Source organism: Thunnus thynnus, chromosome 21 (assembly GCF_963924715.1).
Source record: "Thunnus thynnus chromosome 21, fThuThy2.1, whole genome shotgun sequence".
Classification (NCBI taxonomy): Eukaryota; Metazoa; Chordata; class Actinopteri; order Scombriformes; family Scombridae; genus Thunnus; species Thunnus thynnus.
In genome coordinates this window covers 11,001,592-11,020,439 of record NC_089537.1, presented here as the reverse complement: position 1 = coordinate 11,020,439, position 18,848 = coordinate 11,001,592, and the positions used below count along the sequence as shown (strand labels likewise).

At 39.7% G+C, this 18,848-nt stretch overlaps 1 protein-coding gene and 1 long non-coding RNA gene across 2 annotated transcripts in view; one reads left to right on the top strand and one right to left on the bottom strand.

Annotated features, from left to right (window-relative positions):
* Positions 1-2,039: 2,039 nt before the first annotated feature.
* Positions 2,040-9,985, top strand: insig1 (insulin induced gene 1). Its single transcript, XM_067577894.1, has 6 exons — positions 2,040-2,321; positions 2,460-2,813; positions 4,479-4,603; positions 4,835-5,001; positions 5,520-5,619; positions 7,972-9,985. The coding sequence occupies exons 1-6, from the start codon at positions 2,264-2,266 to the stop codon at positions 7,999-8,001; spliced, it is 834 nt and encodes a 277-aa protein (XP_067433995.1). The 5' UTR covers positions 2,040-2,263; the 3' UTR covers positions 8,002-9,985.
* A 2,836-nt stretch (positions 9,986-12,821) lies between these two features.
* Positions 12,822-18,848, bottom strand: part of LOC137173368 (uncharacterized) — a 37,387-nt gene continuing 31,360 nt past the window's right edge. The window contains exon 6 of the long non-coding RNA XR_010925171.1: positions 12,822-17,980. This is a non-coding gene — a long non-coding RNA (uncharacterized lncRNA). The remainder of the gene's footprint in view (positions 17,981-18,848) is intronic.

The window sequence follows — 18,848 nt, the reverse complement described above, 5'->3', positions numbered from 1 at the left end:
ACACAACTCTAAGCACTCAGAAATGAGAAGGGGGCACAAATGCAAACTTTTCAACTCTCAATATACTTTCATGCTTGATTTATTTGGTACAAAGTAGTGACACAGCTCCAGTGAAGTGGTTCCAGCTGTGACATTTATATTTAACCATTCAGTTATCACTGCCATTTTAGAAATGGCATTTTCTCATTCTATTCAACTGGAACCAATTTAAACTCAGCCAATTTGAATGTGCTGTCTGGAGACTGAAATACCTACTGTATAAGATGATTATGTATCCATATGTAATAGTAACATTCAAAAACCCATTCTGAAACTGCTCTAGTGGGACTATAAAAGCTGCATTATCTTTTAAAGTGAGTGATGACATGGTTAGTACCTTAATAATATGGAAGTCAACAGAATAAAGTAGCTTCCCGTCTGCTGCATTTGCCATCACTGTTTGCATGTGAGTTTACAGCCATGCCAGGATCACTAAAGTCATACTGATATATCACCTGGGGACCATGAATGCCTGCACAAAATTTCATGGCAATCCATCTAACAGTTGCGAGACCAACCGTTAGACCAACATTGCCATCCCTAGAGCCAAGCCGCAATCATGGCTAAAAAGTCCGTAGTGTGCTCGCAATGTCTCCATGACTGCTTTCATAAATATAGTTATAGATTGTTTTGTTCCCAATATCCCCGGTAATTGGGGCATCGTTTTCCTCCACATGGCACATCAAATCAGCCATAAAAAGAAGTGATAAATTCAGCAGTTGGCTTAAGGCTTTGAAGCTGAACACTGGGTGACAACCACCAGAACCCAGTGCCTGCATCACATTCATTTAGAGCTCATTTTTAGTTCAGCATCTTAGCACCACATAATTGCCAAAAGAAAAAAAAACAACAATGAATACAATACCCTGAGACATCAGCAGCACAGATAATTACACCAAAAAAGATTTTAATTAAACTTAATTGAAAAGAAATGCTTATCAGATTGATATGCTCTCTGTTTTTGTTTACCAAATTTGCTGTAGGTCATGAAGCATCACTCAATTTTGCAAGTCAATTTGCATGAAAAAAGATGATTCACCCATGCTATTAGTTTCTACAAAGTGCCAGCAGCTGAAATTAAGTATCTTTCTTAGTGTGGGGCTTTTTGACAGTCAAGTTGAAATAACTGTTTTTGTTCCTCTCCCTGGATGAATTATGCAGTTTCATCTCATAAAAAAAAAAATTGCACAGCAGTGACTTTTCATCCAAATATGTCATTTGTGGTTCATATTCCAAAGGGTACAACGTTTCCTGTGCATGTCCTCAGGCGCAGGGAAAAGCAAAACATGACCCTATAGATGTTTTTTCCTGCACGTATGCACTGGGTGGAGGTTTGTTATCGCGCTGCCATATAGACCGCCTGACTGGGTCACACAGGCTCTTGCAAAACATGTTTCCATGTTGTTGTCGATCCTTGAAAGAATATGTCATCTGGCCACTGAACCTTTTTACCATACATATTATCTCTTGACTGACGTGCAGGAGCCCTACAAAGATCAACAACATCACAAAAATGTCGTGCCACTAACCCCATTTTACAATAGCTGGCTATATAAAGGTGCCTGTGCAGGAAGTTGGGAGTCAGATTGTGGAGACTGTTGGAATAGAAAGAGAGAGATTGCTTCTTTTTGGGCAAAATCTGTAAAAGTCTGAGCATTAATCAAAGAAAGATATTCTGCTTTTAGCCTGGTAAACACCAAACCTTCCTTTTTAAAAGACACTCATTCTCATAATGGCTACTTTTGTGTTGTTTTTCCACTATATTTGCTCAAATATTCTATTCAATCTTGTGATATAGTATACTCCTGCTCTATTTTTACAGCTCTTTCTTGCAGTAGTTATGTTATGCTGCTATTTAAACTAGTTCTCTGTTTCTACTTTCACTTCTCTGGTCTCCAGCCTGCAGGTTTGTGCGTCTGTCCCGGACGAAGGGGCGGTGGGGTGGCGTCACGTCATATCAGCCGCCGCGCTCTGATTGGCTGCCGATTCTCACCCGACACAGCTGTGATTGTTTTCTGCAGAGGAAGCTCTGGTCCCTGGTATGAGCTCTGTGCTGTGGAATGGAGCAGTGCTGTGTTTTTTTTTCTTCTTCTTCTTCTTCTTCTCCTCCTCCTCCTTCTCTGAGTCCACTAACGATGATGTGAACAAGCAACGTGATTGTAGTGTTTGTTTGTAAAAGAAAAAAGAAAAAAGAGCAGGAGAACAAGGAGGCGAGTCCGGTTTAATGAACAGGAGTACAGGTTTCTCTTTTGATCAGACACTGAAGACGTCTGGAGATCAAGGTAAGTTAAGCTACAATGATCGCAGCCTTTTCTTTGTTAGTGTAACTTGTGTCAGCTCAAGCAGCAACAAGCTATCTCTCTAACTTGTCAGATAAATGTATCTATCATTCAATAGCCTATTTCCTCCTTGTCCTCTAGACCCAAAGTGCCAAATGCCCAGACTAGACGACCACTGTTGGAGCTGCTCCTGTGCATCGAGGGTGGAAACTAAACACTCATCATCATCTGGAGCGAACTGGTTGGCATCGAAAGCCGAAGAGATGATGTCCATTATCACGACGGTGCTCAGCAATGCCTACGGCTCCCTGCACGACGTCCGGACGGCCAACCTGATCCGCCGGGGTCTCGTCCTCTTCACGGTGGGAGCCTTCCTCGCCTTGGTGCTCAACTTGCTGCAGATACAAAGGCACGTCACCCTGTTTCCAGAGGAGGTGATGACAACTGTGTTTTCGTCTGCCTGGTGGATCCCGCCGTGCTGCGGTACCGGTGCCGGTGAGTGGACAACACATTGGTGTAAAACATGCTTTAAAAAAGTGCGTTTATAAATAGTTCTGGGGGAGCTTTTTTGAGCTAGGTTATCTGTAGAGTGGGACAAAGGAATGCAAAGAGAGGGGAGGGGTTGCAGGGCAGTAGTTTTTACCATATAAAAAGAATATTATGGTGAAGAAGAAACTCTTTAAAAATCAATTAACCAATCGTTTAGTAGTGCTGGAAGTTAATTTACAGCACACACACCATACTAAGCAGTAAAACAGCACATTAGGCTGTTTAAGGAAACAAAAACTATTGTTGTCTGTAATTGCTACTATCATCAGACGCTGCATGATCAGGTGGTAATGAATCATCAGGGTTTGTTTTTGTTAGTCATTATATAAGCCCTCTTTTGCCCAGCTTTATTAGTCTTGTGGTTTTGTCTGGCAGTCAGTTATGAAAAAAAAAAAAAACTCAACTGAGTACAGATGGTAAAGATCCTCGAGCTCTGATTGGTCGCAACAGCCGGACATGAGGTGATCTTCGCGCTCATTGGCTGGTGTCATAACGGGTGAGCTGAGGGGGGGAGGTACCTTTAAGGCCAGGAACCAGGAAGTGAGAGAAGAAGGGGGAGAGGACGTGGGAGGGGGGATAACAGCAACTATGCTCGGCACCTCCTCCCATGTGCTGCGAGGCAGAAAACAAATGATAAGAGAGGAGTAGATTCATGTTCTGTTTACATTGTTCTGCGGCTTATTAATGCCCCTCAGTGTCATGCGGGGACTTGTTTAAGGTCATCACTGTGTAAACTGTGTGCCTTTAGTACTCAGTAATAAGTTTAAAATGAACGTGTAGTGTTTTTCCAAGTATTTAGTCTCAATTGAGGCTGCTTTTCAATTAAACACTCAATTGTTTGATCTATGCAATGTTAGAAAATAGTTCCAAGAGTCAAAGATAATATCTTCAAATAACTTTATTTTGTCTGACTAACATACCAAAACCCACATCTATTCAGTTTCTAATGAAATAGAATAGACAGATGCTGCATATCTAAACTTTTTGAAGCAGGAACCAGAGAATATTTGGTATTTTTGTGCAATATATCATGAAACAACTCCTCAGTTTAATTGTTTCTTTAGCTGAAATGATTAGTTAGACAGAAAAAACAGTTGGCAACTATTTTGATAAATGATTCATAAAGCCATTTATACCTAGTTTCAGTTCCCATCTTGCGTTATAGAGAAATGAAAAAGGATTTCGTGGGTTTACTCAGACAAAACAAGTAGTTTGAGGATGTCACTTTGGGCTCTAGGAATTAAAGATGAACATTACCTGACATTTTAGAGAACGATTCATTGATAAATAATGAAAATAACCTTCACATTAATAGATATTAAAAACAATGCAGCCCTAATAATTTCAGCTCTAGTCTCAGTATAATATTCCTATGAAATGTACATAGAGACTAATACATTTGCTAACATTATTATAGTGTCTTTCTAACATTTTTGTCTTTTTTAGGGGGTTTTTCAGTCTATGTATGTGTTGAAATGAGTAACTAATTATGGACGTGCATGTTCAGCAAATAATCCCACACAGCAGTTCTATGACAGGATTTTCCCCTCTGGCATTTCATAGAATTTCTGCTTATCTGGTGTAATTCGGGTCTGTTTGTTCCTTTCACAGCTGTTGTCGGCCTGCTGTATCCCTGCCTCGACAGCCATTTGGGAGAGCCGCACAAGTTCAAGCGGGAGTGGGCCAGCGTCATGAGGTGCATCGCTGTGTTCGTCGGCATCAACCACGCCAGTGTTGTATCCTTTTTTCTAAAGTCCGTGGTTATGAGTGACAGAAAAGTAGATTGATCGATCATTTAGGCTTGGGGTTCTAGTTTGCACAGTATCTAAAGCAACCAGGATGTCCTGCTTTACCCTTTACCCATAAGAAGTGATGGAACATTGGCGGGTCATCCAAATATTTGAGTAAAACTAATCCCATGCTAGCGTCATACTGTTTGACTTTGTCCTTAACTGCCCGAAACACAGAAACTAGACTTCGTCAACAACATGCAGCTCTCCCTAACCCTGGCAGCTTTGTCCTTGGGCCTGTGGTGGACGTTCGACCGGTCTAGGAGCGGCTTCGGTTTGGGCATCACCACTGCCTTCCTAGCTACTGTGATCACACAGCTGCTCGTCTACAATGGAGTCTACCAGTACGTCCAACAATTCATTTTCTGTAATAAAATCTCGCAAGTGGAACAGCAGCTGTCTCAAGTTTTCACTTTTTAGGAAGCACAACTTTTTTTTTTTTTTGGTGCTGCCAGCGATGATAAAACACAAGTGCTTTGTCATCACTTAAATTCTGTGTGGTTGAAGTGATGATTATGTAGCTGTAAAAGTATGCTTCGCCCCACTGTGAAGGAAATAGATGTGGAAGTTCAGATAGTTCAGATACTTTGTATGTTCTCCTCACTCAGAACCGTCCTCAGCTCTGTTTTTAATGTGTCTTTTCTGTTTGTAAGAGCTGACATGTCTTATTTGTAGATTTGACTTAAGTGGAGGGACATTGCGATTTTATTATTGTAGGATTACTTTGGAGGGAAATCTGTTTTCATTTGACTCTTCCAGAGAGGTCAGAGGTCAGGGTACAGGACAGCACCACATAAACCTGCTCTGCTTTCTTAAGAATGATCAAATAAGATGTTTCTTTTTTTCTCTCTCTCTCTTTCAGGTATACATCTCCAGACTTCTTGTATGTACGCTCCTGGCTCCCATGCATATTCTTCTCAGGCGGTGTTACGGTGGGAAACATAGGACGGCAACTTGCCATGGTAAGTCTGCAATCTTTAGTAATATATATAGTGTTATAACTCATATTCGAGTTCTAATGTAACAGCTGAGTCCCTTCTTTTAGGTAGGAAATCAGATATAAACTCATCCATGGTAATATGGTAGAGGTGACGTAACTTATGGTAGTTCAATTACATTCCTGAAATATACCTTTATATACAACTTGCCTTATAGGAATAATTCACCTATATCTCAGTCTATATTAAAGCTAGGACAGTTTTTTTAGAGAGTGTTTTTCAGCTATAAAATATCCTACTTAGTACATATCTTGGTCACAAATCTCTAATAAGCAAATTTAGGGCATTCTTATCAACATGTCCATATGTCATTTGCCTATATGTCATTATCTGTATCTGACTTGTATGTAAATACAACAGTCGCTGGGTGAGTTAGCATTGCTGCCGTATGTGTCGGCCTTCTCCCAAACATTAGAAATAACCAGAAGCTGATTCTTTAGTTACAACAATGGGAACAAAGTTGATAATGAAACCAAAAAATAGCACAATCCACATGTTCTGAAGCCAAAATAATTGGGTTTTTAATCCCAAAGTTTAGCATTTATCTTACTATTACCTAATATTTCTCCACTGATCGCCTGTTAATGGAGACTTGGAGAGTCTTGCTGCTTTACGGTGTTTCCTAAACCAGTTTCAGAGTTTGAATGTCATCAATACAACTTACAACAATATATCACTTTCAAGTCAGAAAGGGAACCTTTGACAGAGGTTTTTTCACTGGGTGTATTACCTTGAAGTCGGTTACATGAAACACCTAAAAGTCTCATGTTAACGTCCTCATTCTCAGCTTTGATGTGATTCCTGTAAACAGCTACCAAACCAGTTTCAGTGCTACAGGTGTCAGTTTTCTAGTCACCCGATACTCTTGATTTTGATCCAGAGGCTTTTTCTAATTTGCCAAGAATATAATTTAGGGCTAAACACTGAATGTGTGTGATGTTTTTAAGGTTTTTTGGCCTGGCAGTGGTTCAACAAAATGTGTATCTATTGAATACTTCTGCACTATTTTAAAGCAGTTGAACATAAAATGATGACTTCAAAAGACCACAACAGCTGATAACATTGTCAAACGGTTTAGAGTAGAGCAGAGTGCGTCAGACACCCCCCATCCTTCATAATTATCCCATCAAGTCAGCTTTGATGTCTTCATTAAGCTTCTGCCCAGAAGCCTCACCTCATTCTCTCTGTAAAGTAAGAATCCCGTCACTCCCTCAGTTTGACTCAGTCAAAGCGTGAAAGCAGATTAAGAGCTGTTGTTTTTCACAGTCGTGGCGGGGACACAGAGCCAGTCAGAACTCGGCTGACCAGAGGGTCATTTGCCACTTGTTGTTTTTGTTTGTGATGAAGCCTGGAATGCTGGCACAAGTCCTCACTTGTGTATTTGTTCGCTGTTTTTCTCTCTTTCGCTCCAGTGGTTCATTTATGAAAAGGATAAGAAGGAACATAAGACTTTTCTTTTTCTTTTTTTCTCTTCTTACAAAATTGTTTTTTTGGTGGCTTTTCCTTCTTTCATTTTGGGTTTAAGCCAGTTACAGTGAAACAATCTTTTTAACAGCATTAAGCATGCAGAATAAAGAAAAACACCAAGCACTGCTCTTTCCAGCTCTTGTGCTTAATAGATTTGGTTTAATGGCTAATAATTGTACTGGTTTTCATCCAGTTATAGTCAGATGTGGAATTCATGGGCAAATAAGATGACAATATAGTTTAGTGCACAAGCTGTTGAGAGATTTGTTTCTAAATCTATTTGAAATGTTTTGTGATGACTTCAGATAAACAGATTTTGCAGTTTTCTCGTGTCAAGCTAGCAGTACTCCCTTCCCTTTTTTGTGTGAGACGTTCACTTGTCAGTTGGGAAAAATCAAATCATTCCAAAAAAGGGAACTGAAACAAAATGATTCATTTGTTTAAATCTAATCTTGATACTTGAAATAGTCAAGATTGTTTCATACAGGGAGGAACGGATCTGTGGTTATGTCAGCTCAGCAGGGTTTCGTTTCAGCAGCAGTTTAAAGTTTGCAGGAAACTGAAAATAATGTGTTCATGTTTGCATCCGTGATTCATGTCTTGAAAATGAGTCACCCAAAGTTGTTTTAAAGTTTCCCTGAATTAGTTTTCCAGTCATCCAAACAAAGCTTCAGGTTAAGAATGTTTTTCTATATAAATGCTGTCACATCTTCAGTGTTTATATAAAGACACAACAGAAACTCTAACAGTGACTTTTCAACTAACTTAAGTGCTAGTCTTTGCATTGAAGTGATTAATCGATTGATTGGCATGTTATTAACACAGGTCTTCTTCTCTGTCTCCCCTCAGGGTTGTGTGGAGAAACCTCACAATGACTGAACGGTGAACCACAGAACAGTGGAAAGACAGAAAAAAACCAGGTGGAGAACAACAACACGAACATGGACAAGTTTTGTTGAGAACTCGAAGAGAGAGAGAAAAAAAAAAAGACTCATTGGTTTTTGACTCCATCCTTTGTTCTCATAACAGAGTGCGGGTCAGAAAAGCCCCTCATCTAACGTGCCATGTCCTCTGCACCTCCTTGTGGCCAAACAGCCTTTTCCCTCCCAACCTCTGTTGTCCTACATTAGCATTAAGACTTCCTTCACACTAGACGGGAGGACAGTGTTTGCCTTTTTTTTAAAAAAAAAGTGAACAATAAGCTGGTTTTTAATTTTTTGCGCTGGAAGATCCGGCTACTCATCTTCCCACAGTTTATGGAGTGAAAGCGTGCGTGTGTGTGCTTTAGCGTGGATGTGTCGTGGTCTTAGCAGAGAAGACATGAGGGGGTGCTATAATGTCTGTTTTTGTTTTAGTAGTTTGAATATAATATGATCATAAAAGGGAAATGTTATATGAAGTGGGCAAAAAAAAAAAAATGTCTTAACTCTCACATGGAAAAGTATTAAGTGGCTTCTGTGATTGAGATACAGGGGGAGACGTACTGTATGTTCCCAATCAAACCAAATTAAGTATTTATTTTGTTACATTTTGAATGACCCCAAACCAAATGTTCTGTGTGATAAGGAATGATGCCTCCCATTTTTAAAGGAACTACAAGCTTGTAGTTTTTTAAGTCAGTCAGTATAGTCAATTTGAACTAACTGATATTAATTTATAGAGGAAAATGCATACTACTTAGCTTCTTCAGTGAAAATTTGTTGTATTTACAAGTGAAAAGCATCACATTGGCAGTTATCTGCCAGCACAGGATTGTGTTTTCCACATTTTTATGAGAAAACCACTCTCAAACCAGCAGTATGTTGTTTCTCACCTGCAGATGATTGTTTAGAAGAAAGTAGGACAGAAGCTTTTTTTTATTACCAGCAAAGTGAGGAAAGACACCAGTATGGGCCGTGTTTTTAAAGGAATGTACCAGGAGTATATTACAATTTTGCTGTAATACCATTTTAAAACACTTTCCAACGCATTTTTACCTTTGTAGTCAGGTGTTAAAACTTCTTGTAGAATGGACCTGCGATTCCCATCAAGACAAACATTCACCGTGTTGATCGTGATGAGCATTTTCCACTTCGAATTGTATCTTCAAACTGGCGATAACAGTTTGGGAACATACGCCGGTTTGAAGGAGAGAGCAGGACATTATTACTTCAGCCTCGAAGATTTGCAATCTGTGATTGCCTGTGTATTATAGAATGTAGTGCTTTTGTCACTATAACAGTTTAGTTTTATCATTTGTACAAACATAATGACATTATTGCTTGTATATATGATGGCTTGCCTATGTAATCAGACAGGTATTACCATACTAGACCTACAGTATGTTAGTTAGTGTTTGGGGGTCTAGAGGATTAAGTGCAATCAGAATATACATGAGCCGATTATTCTTCCTTATTTATTATTATTATTTCTGACAAAGGCTAAAAAAAATATATATATAACTTGCAGTGTGGAAACTTTCAACATCAAAAAAAAAAAAGCAATAACATCTTTGTTTTTTTGTGAACAAGATTTTTGTCAGAGATTACATGCCTTCAGAGTCAATACCAATGACTCTCACCAGAGAGACAAAATGAAAACTACATATTGTGTCAAACTGTTGTAAAATCTGATTTAGTAGCATTATTGAAGGAGACCTGATTTATTTTTTTAAATACTTTTTTCTTGCGGCAGATCGCAGAGGTCGGATCTGCTTATATTCAGGTGTGCTAAACTGAAGAGGAAGCTTTATTTTTTTGAGGTGGTGAAACACCTTTTGTTTCAATGTTTTAGAGTCCCTATGTGTGCGTCTGATATTTCAGCTGTGTATCGTTTTTGCTACCTTGGATTTAAGTGAAAAATAAAAAAAAAAAACACCTGATAAGGACGTCTGTGTGAAGTCGTTACTCACATATGGGAATTGATGAATGATATGAATGAACTTATCCTTAAAACCAGGAAGAAACAAAGGAACTACATAGTCATCTACACCTGATACCAGCATACATAATTCAACTGAGCTTCAGTCATTCTGTGTTTAATTACTAAACACTAGAAAGCAGACACTAGCCTAATTACATGTCTCACCAGCTTCGGTAAAACAATGACCCTCAGATTTTATTTGGGTGTCAGATGCAGCGGCAGCAGCTCAATTGGACCAGAGCTTTCTGGGGTGCTGATGATGGCATTTGTTGTGTCTGCTGTCACGGCCAAGTTTGAATAGATGAGGACACTCTTTTGTCCGGGGGTCTCTGTCAGTCTCCAGAGCCATTATAATGTCTTCGGCTGCATCTCTTCTGTAAGACCCATCCAAACCCCCCCCCCCCCCCCTCACCCCCCCACCCCGCCCCTGTGTGTCACTGGGATCATGAGGAACTGGCCCCCCTCCTCCTCTGTCTACCCCTGTTACTGAACACGCCTTTCTGGAGGGCAGACTTCTATTTATACCTAGCGGGGGACTGACAGTTAACCTTTTGCACTGGGGGAAATTTCTGGGAGTGGGGCCAATATCTGTGGGCTATTTTGTATCACCCCCTCGTTCTGGGAAGCTCTCCATACATTCATCTATTTTTCAGTTGTTTCTATCTATCTATCTATCTATCTATCTATCTATCCATCTATCTATCTATCTATTTATCTATCTATCTATCTATCCATCCATCTGTCTATCAGGACAACGATCCAGCGCCACACGCCACTTCTTCTTCTCTCCCTCCTCTTTCCGTCTCCTCCTCTTCTGAGGCAGAATAATTGGCCAGGCTTCAACCTCCTTTCATTTCCAGCCACAGCAAACTGAAAGACTCCATTAGAGCGCCTCCTTATTGCCAAAACAACCCCCCCCTTCCCTCCCTCTCTCTCTCTCTCTCTCTCTCTCTCTCTTGCTTCCTCTTGCTGTATCTGGGCCAATCTTATCTATTGATTCAGGTCATCTATAGGTTCAAACCATTTAGTTTCACCTGCAGCACTTTGGGCTCCATGACTTTGATTACTCCTTTGGAGATTCTGTTATTTAGCCTCTAATTTGATGCAGTGAATCAACTGCCAGTAAACATGTCAGGCAGTGATGTGAACATTTAATAACTCCATGCTCAAGGAGCAATTTTTAAGTTTACGTAAGTCTTAAAAATCATGTCTTTCATGAAATAAGTGGGGAAATAGTGTCTATCTGTGAAGGTTGCCAGTCATCCAGGTCACTATACATAAGATATAATCAAACTTTATTGATACCAGGAAGGGAAATTCAGCATTACAGCAGCACAAGACCAGAGAGTTAGATAGGCACAGGCTACAGATAAGTAGAAATATACAAATAACACACAAAAAAAAATCAGTTTGAAAGCTATATACAGTATGTTACACTAACCGGTATGCAAAACCAATAGATCATTGTGGCATATTAGATATGGTATATTTGGAATGAATATTTATCAAGATTAGTATGTATGTATAATGAATATAAAGCATAATGTGGAAAATATTATAAAAAATTTAAATTAATATAAATATTTTATGTGATATACATGTTTATAATAACACATGAATAAGAAATATGAGATAGTACAGCAGAATACATTTGCATAGGATAAGAACAATATGATGTATTATAGAAAGATCATGTTATTGTTTTTGTACGTTAGACTTGTGTTGTGTTTCTGTAATATGACAGATTCTGAAATACGACTTTATAAGTTTGGATGAGAGCAAAAACATCTTCTGTGGGATCGTTCCACTTTTTGAAGTGACAGTATCTGAACTCAAACTCACTTAAGCTTTGCAAATGATTGACTTGCATGCCACAGAAGTGTGCTCTTCACATTTGTATTTAGACAACCATACTAGACTCTAGATACTTGACTAAATTACATCATCAGACTTTTGTACAGTAATTGCGTCTCACCTTAGGGCCCCTCAGCAGTTCCTGACTCTGTTGTGATTGGATGCGGGTGGCCTGTCTCCCTCTCATCAGAAATGTCTGTTGTAACTCTGTTGTTGACTCATCGAGCTGCTGTCAACTCACTCTGCCTGTCGCGCATATTAAAAAGTCTCTCAGGTGCTGTTACATAGACATCTTGACAAGTATTTGCTTTGATTCATGCTCCTACTCTGGTGCTAAACTCTTTGTTGGGTCCTTCTGGACTGGCCTGAGTTGAAACTAAACAGCTTGTTGTGAAGTTGAATAGTTAAATGCATGCATCAGGGTTGCAGAGAGACATGTTGAAGAGCTGAGGTATTAGGAGACATTAAGAGGCACATACGCTGGAGGAGTAAATCATGCAGCATAGTGTGAGATTACTATGCTGTCTGCTCAGTAGTGATGGCTTTTGTTACCACCAGATGACAGTATTTATCCTCTCAGCTTGTCTGGACATTATTACCATGACATCTACGGACCCCTAGTGGTGGGACAGGGAACAGTAATGTTTTGCAGGGCCTGATTTTACAATGCAAAAGATGTAACTACTCTTCATCATCCAGCTACTTTTATGTAGCTCTAAATTAAGAAAACATAAGACTCATGAGCCTTTGGACAAAACACAGACAGTAAGTGTGATTGAGCTGAGATAACAAGCTCTATATGTTTAAAAGTGCACGTTCAAGTATGCAAATGTTGCACATGAAAAGAGAGAGAAAACTTGAGAAAATCACATATCAGTAAAGTGTTTAAAAAGACATTTTCCTTAAAGCCTTTTGAAAACCACTGATGAAAATAAGAAAACAAATCAGATTCAAAATGATAATTTATTAAACAGTGAGCGGGAATATTGGAATATTTATCTCACACTGCAGTGAGCAGCAGAGTCACATGCATGATAGAAAAGGTCAATGAAATGGATTGAGTGTGGAGAAAATCATTGCACACTCTTATTTCTCTGCCAAAAGGTCTTCAGTGGCATTAATGTCCTGCTCTCTGTGAAATATAATGAAAGATTGTGTGTGTGCGAGTGTGTGTGTGTGCGAGTGTGTGTCGTTTAGGTCTACTGAGTCTTCATTACACCAGAGCTGGGTCCACTCCTGTCCTCTGCCCTCGCTCATTGCCTCTCCCAGTGCCGGCCAGGAATAATGAATTACAGTGGATGCCATGGGGGGCTGAGTGAGTGGCTCAGAAGTGGACTCCATTTTAGTTCAAATTACCTCTCAGATCCCATTCAATTGCAGTTTCAGGCTGCTCTCTGCCTTCTCTACGTATTCCTGTCAGAGGGTGAACTGATCCGTTCATACCTTTCATTCATTTACTTATTTAAGTAGCAGCTTTTTTTTTTTTTTTTTTTTTGGTGGTCATCCCTCCACTTCTCTAGGTTAAACCACAGGCAAATCAAAGGAATACAAGCAAAAGATCTGCATAAAAATAAAAATAAAAACACAAGGAACAAGCTTACAGACACAGAATCATCTTTAGCAGCGTAAACAATGTCTCGGTGGGATTTATCAGTTCAGTCAGCATGCTCAGCCTTGTGTGCCATTCCTGTTGATTCCTCCTCTTCCTCCGCAGGACAATCATAAAATGACAGCATAAACCTCAGGTGATGGCACATTATGCATGCTATCCAAACAAATCCTTCCCAGTGTAAATTAAACACACCCAGTGCATCTTACAGCCCAGATCAGACTCTGTAAATCGAACCAGGGTAATAATAACTGAATAAAAGGTAATGGAATAAATCAAGGTGAGCATGCCCGCTGCAAAGATCTAAAACCTGAGAGGCAGAAAACAAAAACTCTGCATCTCGTGACATCTCACAAACAGGCAGGCATGAATCTGATAAAATATTAAAATATGAGGGGTTGCTTTTTTTTAAAAATCTGATTTAATTGTGTAAAGGAAATACATAACTAAATATATAAACATGCCTATACCTTCCTGAAAATCAAAGCCCTGACACCTGTTGTGTGGTATGGAGCAGTCAGATCTACAGCAAATTTAAACAAACTCATTTGTTTATGGACTCTTGTAGGGAATTTGTCCTTTGTCACCTACTTCTATAATGTCAAAGGATGGACACTTCATGGCTTTTCCTTTCTCAAATTTGCATAATCCAAATCATACTTGCAGCCCTGTTTAGGATGCACTAAAGGTCGATGTTTGTTATGTTTTAATCAGTCTTCATTAGTAGGCGTAAGAGATATTCGTGGGGAAGCAACATGCACGCAGCCTATTCATCCTCGCTGCTGAGAGATGCACAAAGTTGGCAGGCTAAATCCATCTGGGAAAGTTATTGCGCCTAAAATGGCCTTTGACAGCCCGCCCTGATAAGTGACAAATTCACAGCATATCCGAGACTGGGGGGTAAAAACAACTCAGGTGCGCAGGGGGGTGAAAGGGACTCCGTCGCACATGGCGCTTTCAGGGGAGGCCAGCACTATTTTGGCGAGTTAAACGGCGCAGGACGGCGATGCCACACAGGGAGAGGGGTCGAGTAACCGCTTACGACTGACCTCCGCCCACTATAATTAAAGTTGCAAGCTGGACCCGAAGACATAACACGAATTGTTTCTCCCATTTAGAATGACCTCCAATCTGAAAACGGAAATAATCGGCAGAAAAACTTGCAATGCTAGATTTTTGGATTTTTAACTGTGCAACTTTCTATAGCTACTGTGCTGTAAACACATGTAGTTTGTTGATTTGATATTGTTCGGTAAAAACACACAAATAATCAGTTATAACACTTGTTTGAATTGAAGCTGGATATGATTGTGAAAATAATCTTTACAGGACAAACTGATCATGCATTTTTTGGGAGAATTAGGCTACATGTAGTGATTGCAAACTGCTCCATGACGGAGGATAGAAAGATATTTTAAGATAAAGCATAAAAAATATAATAGATGTTTTGCAAGCACCTGCTCAACAAATATGAGTTCATGCTGGAGCAAGTGCTCTCCACCTGTCTCTCTCCCACTTGTTCCTCCCTCCTCATAAACGAATGCAGGAGCTCGGGACAGGTGCATGAGGCATGTGGACGATCCAAACCCCGAAAAGCATCCCTGGATGCCCCGCATGTGGGGATTGAGGGGACCGAGAACTCGAGGGCCACCGAGCTGAGCTGAGCTGAGCTGAGCTGATCTGATCTGATCTGATCTGAGTGAGGGTCATTGAATCATTGAATCACCAGGTAGACTGCGGCGCGCCTCTGCAGCTTTGACGCACGTTTTACATTACATTGGCCTTTCTTTGAGGTCTGTTTAGCGGCACTTTTTTCATTCATAAATGCCCCCTCTCAGCACCCCAATCCCCCCCATGTTGCATGGTAGCCTATTTGTTCTGTATGACTGAGAATGTAAACCCATTAACCTTACGGAAATAGCCACCACGTGCAGTTCATTCTTTGCTGTCACAAGTAAGACGTCCCGACATGTGGAAAGTCCTGCCGACCAGCTGGAAAACCTTCATGATACTGCGGACCTGACACCAGTTGACTATCAACGTAGATAACAGCGGCTGTGAAGAAACTCCGAGGCCTAATAAAATGACTTTTTAATTACTTTTACATGTTTGTTGTGGCATGAGAATGAGAGTGCAACACTTCTACAGGTTTTACAGAAACAGAAGAAGAAACTCCACGTAAAACTAAATAAACTTTACTGTTTGTTTGCCTGATCTTCCTTTTCTCCACCATTTTTTCTTTTTTAAACTTTTGTTTCTTTTGCCATTGTGTCTTAAAGTAACTGTTACCGAATCAGCAGCAGTTCTGCTTCCTTTAATTAATTTTGAAATGACAGAAACAAGCTGGATGATGATTTAAAGTGACGCATGTTTGGCACTAAACGTATAAGGATGAAATTACTGGTCCAGAGGAGATCTGACATTTTTGTTTCATTATCTTTTCTATTGTTTTTTGTGTGTGAAGTTTACTATTGTAACTTTAATTTCTTTGTGCACACTTTATTTGTACTTTTGGTTTATTAAGAGCTGATTAGTTTGGGAATGGGCTCTCCCTTCTTATTTAAATCTTAAATCTATTTAAGATTCCACATTTTGCAATAAAAGATTGAAAAATTGAACAAACTGACTCCTAATGTTCTTTCAGCTTAAGTTTTATGTCACTCCTCTTTCCCGTAGACCAACTTTCGGTCGTAATAAGCCTTTTTATGATTAGTACACGAATCACTAACTTTGTTAAAACTATATTTTCCACCGCAAAACTAGAAAGACCACAACATTAAAAATTCATAGTTTAGCAGTTTTTTTTTTCTGTGACTTTTAAATGGATCTTAGTTATAGTTGTGTAAACAAAAAACACTCTCACACTCCACATCCAGCAAACTCAATATAACCCACAGCTGTAACTTTTTCCTCTTATGAGTAATGAGAAAACTTTTTAAAAAATATTTCGAGCTCCAAAAGGACGTAAATTCAGACAGGAGTGCTGCTGCTTTATGTCTGTAAGCAAATTAACTTGTTTGACATTTTAATAAATATTTACTCCTTAAAAACTTGAAGGAAAAAAAAACAACACAGTGACTATCCACTGGACGTTTTTCTCATATTAGCGAAGCATTCAAGAGTTTGCTGATGGGAACTCAGCTGCATTCAATTAGCCTTCATCTAATTTAGCTGAGGCCTTAATTGCGCTCAGGGTGGTGCAGTTGTTTGTGCTAAGCTCTGTTTGAGACTTCTGTGGAGAAATACGAGCCGCTCCTTAAGAACAATCCCAATTCAAATGAGACTTATCTACGCCAGACCGATCAGACGGATTAAGAGTTATTAAAACCTATAAAGGACTGAAACCAGAATATTCAGCAGCTCCAAAGTCCGCTGCGTGGTGACTCCAGAGGATTTCTCTATAAACACATTCACACCACGGGAAAAAAATATATTATATAGACATCCTCTATCCTACATAAAGCGTTGTATGATGAATAAATAGTGGGGTAAAGGATGTTATCTGGAAGGTGATACACCAACAGAAACAACAATAAATTCCTAAAAGAAGCAGACTTTGAGGGGCATCCCGTGTTTTCCTTAAAAATACGAATCCAAACTTGTGTTTTATATCATGTTTTGACTTTTAGAAGAATGAAAAGTATAGTTTAGGAGTTACATCTGCTACAGTGGGGTCTATTTCTGCAAGATTTGCACAGTAATATGAAGCAATAGTAGCCTACTAATCAGGCAGATGTTCGTACGTTACACTGCAAAAATATCCAGTCTTGACACAAGTGGAAAGCATGTGCCAATGCCATAAAATAATGGCGTTTGTTCCTAATACAAATCAACTTTTTCACATGATTTACCCTCGATCTTCCCAATTCTGCCACATTCAACACACTGGCAGACTGCTTGTTTCTGGAATATTCCTGGGAAACAATGGGGCACTGGGAAACAGGTGCAAGTTTCTCCTCAAATCCTAAAATGTATTTTTTATATCATTTAAATTTCTAAACTGATTAACTTTTTGCAGTGTAGACGCAATTAGGCCCGCTTATCATCTTTTCTAATTCGGCTGTCATGCTCTTGGCTGACCCGGGATGAAAAAAAACCCCCAAAAAACAGGGAGCAGCGAGCTTCCAGGCCCACAAAAGCGCAACTAAAACAAAATCATACAGGATCATCAAATAGGAGAGACGTGCTTTCAGGTTTTGAAAAGGCACAGGAAGCTGGAGGATTTGGTCCGACCCCTGTATGGTGACAGAGCTGATATCTTAGAGACCCCCATTCATCTGGAGAGAGGGATGGTGACCGGGAGAGGGAGGGAGGGGGGGGTGTGTGTGTGAGGGGGGGGGAGTTGCTGGGTGGGGGTGCATCTGCAGAGGTCCCACCGCCCTCTGATCTGTGAGCTGGCGCACACATCACGGCGTCCATTCACAAATCCTCCTTCTGCGCGTCACCTTTTGTAGTACTCCATAGTACTGAGCGCTGGTGACGTGTAAGACAATCCTACCAAGGAAAATACAGAGGGGAAAAAAAAAATAGGTTATAGGAACTCAAGGACAGGGCACATGCGCACAATGCATGCGATTTATTATAGTAGTAGGAGGGGTGTATATACGTGTGTGCGTGTGTGTGTATGTGTGTGAGGAGGAGGATGAGGAGGGGTTGAGAGGTGTAGAGCTATAAGTGAATATGAAATAGATCGAGTTACTGGATTTATAGGCTGCACAGATACAAAAATCTGTGCATTACCAGCCTTGAATATAATAAAATAATAATAATAATAATAATAAGGGATACAGTGTTAACCATTCCCTGAAACGCAGAAGAGCTGCTCCATTGCTTTTTTGAAACAAACAAGAAAAAAAAAAACAGAGAAGAAACTGAAGCATTCACTATTTAGTAGAACCTGACAGACATGACATGTACAATAATCAATATGTCCTGCTTCTCTGAACAAGAACAGAATATATTCGTAGCGATAATAAATGTATCTAGTCTATGCTTTAAGCATGATACAGTAATATCAATGTACGCTTTTGCAAAAAAAAAAAAAAAAAAAAGATTTTTCTTAAACTTCACATCATTGATTAGTGAGTTGACGTGGTCTGTTGGCGTTTATTTAGAAGTGACGTGACAGAGTGTTATGGAACAAAATGCAGCAAATAACAGCTGGATATGAAAACTGTTTTGTTCAACATGTGAAAAGACGGCAGACCAGGCTGCTATCCTGCACACATTTGAGTTCATCAGAAATTGGTTGCAAACAGAAACAGCTTTCTCTTACTGCACTGCATTATCAAAATGTGAAAAGTACACATGTACAAGTCTTAAAGTCACCTTAAACAAAAACTATAAACGCCTGTAATCCAGT

Excerpts from the sequence above, each read along its gene's own strand:
- insig1 (XM_067577894.1), top strand. The coding sequence starts at position 2,264 with ATGAACAGGAGTACAGGTTTCTCTTTTGATCAGACACTGAAGACGTCT. Across the intron at positions 2,322-2,459 it reads GAAGACGTCTGGAGATCAAG|ACCCAAAGTGCCAAATGCCC; the intron begins GTAAGTTAAGCT and ends CTTGTCCTCTAG. Across the intron at positions 5,002-5,519 it reads GTCTACAATGGAGTCTACCA|GTATACATCTCCAGACTTCT; the intron begins GTACGTCCAACA and ends TCTCTCTTTCAG.